Source organism: Mytilus californianus, unplaced genomic scaffold, assembly GCF_021869535.1.
Source record: "Mytilus californianus isolate M0D057914Y unplaced genomic scaffold, xbMytCali1.0.p SCAF_15, whole genome shotgun sequence".
In the NCBI taxonomy this organism is placed as follows: Eukaryota; Metazoa; Mollusca; class Bivalvia; order Mytilida; family Mytilidae; genus Mytilus; species Mytilus californianus.
The window spans coordinates 18,214,048-18,216,819 of NW_026262637.1; the positions used below are offsets into that span (position 1 = coordinate 18,214,048).

The following is a 2,772-nucleotide window of genomic DNA, read 5'->3' on the forward strand; positions in this document are numbered from 1 at the left end:
ACTTGGATTTGTTCAAGTACATGAAGGGGTTATTGTTTCATAAAACAATACAGTTGAGCTCTTCTTTTCCATTCATAACCAATGTACATTATAATGCAGATGCATTTATTACAAAACATTTTTTTCTTTAATTCCAAATCTCGTAAAATAATGTATTTTACTACATGTATTTCGTTTAAATCGTGTTTAATTTGACAGTATATTTAGTATCTAACATTTTATTTGAGATATTTAAAGGTATTTAATCATTTCAAAAAACTTTTTTTTTCTAAATAACAACAATCTTTTATGTAAATTTTCATTTACTTGATCTATAAATATAACAGACACATCTGACTGGTAGTTTCTTACGTGTCTATTCAAAACTTTCTAATAAAATGAATAGTATATATTATTAATAAAATCATTTTTGTTTCGTTTCAAATGTTTAATATACATTAAGTAAATATCTTATAGTATGATTTTTTCTTATGTTCAGTTTAAATTCGTCAGAAACTCTATATATAGAATTAAACGGAATAGGTTTGGAAACATTCCAACGATGAATTGTACCCAAATATAAATCTAGGTTTTCCAACTTTTTTTTTTTATAACACCGACTGTTTGTTAAGTATCAAATCATTTTACGGCGACCATCGCTATTGGCAAGGTATAACTTTAATTTAAATTATTTTTCGCATTTTAAAGGGGAAAACAGAATATATTGATTCAGTAAAATTCAAGGATTGCAATTAAATTGTTAAAAATAAAATTGATCTACATTTGGTGAAATTGATGTATAATAATTATTTTATATATTTCAGACACAAAGATGACAAAAGGAGAGCTATCAATGGCACCGAGGGAGTCAGGTGGTACTAACATTGATCAAGAATTGTCTGGACGTATGGTTCCAGATGCATTAAATAATTATCTGCCTTCAAATGAATATATGATCCAGGGTGATAAGGAAATTCTTTACTCTGGATACGAGATCCAAAAAGACAGTGGCAAACATTCGTTTCCTTACTCAGACGAAACTAATAATAACAATATCGGAGATTGTCAAATTAACATTGCCGAATATGTTCAGAATCTGCCAGATGGTAGAGTTCGAAGAAAACTAGCTAAAGCTCTCAGCACGGATGAGCCAGATGAAAACTTGGACATTGAGAATATGGATCATTATCTCCTTGTTGCTAAACGATCAAATTTACACAACACACTGAAATGTTGTGAAAATAAGTTAATATCCAATTTAAACGCAGTTAACTGTGATGCATATTATAAGCTTGCTGAAGAGTATGCGTTAAGAAATTTACAATCGGAGGCACTCTCAATTATTAAAAAAACAGAGAAACTCGACGAATGCAGCAACTTCACAAATCAGAACAATAACTTTTCCATTGAGGGAGGCGAAGTTTGCAACAATCAATGTTGCAATTCAACTCGAGGGTCTGTGGGCAGTTCGAGAACTAAAAACTATAAAAACTACTATTCTCTTTTTACATGTGGTAGTTGTGGGTCAAAACGGACTATAACAACCATTGTTTTTGACTCAAACATGAGAAAAAGATGCTATAGAGACATTAAAAAGGGAAATAATATCAGCAAACCGTTTCAATGCTGCTGTATTCAAGGTGATGAAAACAATCCACCCATAGTTTATTGGTCCTTTGGAAGTTCAGTGTATCAGTACGATCCCCTTCTAAACAAATGCAAGAAAAGAGCATCTCTTTACTGCAAACGAGCAAAGTTCAACATGATATCTCATGGAAATCATTGTTATGTGGTAGGGGGTGTATACATGAGTCGTAAAGTCTTGGAAATCGAAGAATACAACACGAAAAAAGATTCATGGAAAAAAGTGGCATACCTCCCTGGAGATTCTCTTCCGTTAAATCCATCATGTGTTGTTTTTGATGGCTTGATTTACATCTTTTCTGACATTCTGGACATACAAGGAAATCGCAAAACAAGTGCAACCGCTGTCTATGTCTTTCATCCTAGTACAAAAACAGTTAAGCAGGTGGCGGAGATTCCCTATTCGTTCAAACAGATGAAAACATGTGTTGTTGACTCTTTCATTTACATTGCTTCTGACAGGAAACATTTCATTAGATTCTGCCCAAGTGATGGGTCGCACTTATCATTACCGGACCAGACTCAGGAATGTAAAGACTTCGGCATGTTTACAATAGAGAAATCAATTATTCTGGCAGGAGGAGATTGTAGGGGAACAGAGTACAAAGACATTCACGTATTTTGTACTGTTTCTGGACATTGGGAAACATTGTCAGAAAAATTACCAGACGATATGGCTATTTATGGTGCTTGTGAACTGAAAATCCCCAATAGTGCAGGAACAATTGTACCGTTTTACGAAACAAATCTTTTCGAAAAGAGGTGACTAGGCTATATTTTGTTATTATTATTTGATAGAATAAAATGCTTTAAAATCAAAGGTATGGTCATTTATTTCCTCCCAAGAGAAAAGTTTTTTTCTTAATTTTATCTATATGATATCATTATTTATTTCTTAATGTTCAGTCTGAGACTACTATAACACATGTTATAGTAGTCTCAGGTTCAGTACGTGTTTTACTTTAAACTGTGTAGATATATAGTATAAAGGTATAACAAAAATACCGAACTCCAAGGCAAATTCAAACAGGGAAGTCCATAAAAACTGACAAAATCAGTTCCTCTTCCTCAAGCGGAACCAGGTGGTTTGTCCCAGACTCCCATGAATAAATCGTAATTTTTTGACAAATTATGGTCGATAAAAGGGGA

General features: G+C 32.8%; 1 protein-coding gene across 1 annotated transcript; it reads left to right on the plus strand.

The window, feature by feature from the left end:
- The first annotated feature begins 581 nt into the window (after nt 1–581).
- Nucleotides 582–2,443, plus strand: LOC127725574 (uncharacterized). The gene is made up of 2 exons (XM_052232637.1): nt 582–649; nt 804–2,443. The coding sequence occupies exon 2, from the start codon at nt 812–814 to the stop codon at nt 2,387–2,389; it is 1,578 nt and encodes a 525-aa protein (XP_052088597.1). The 5' UTR covers nt 582–649; nt 804–811; the 3' UTR covers nt 2,390–2,443.
- Nucleotides 2,444–2,772: the final 329 nt, after the last annotated feature.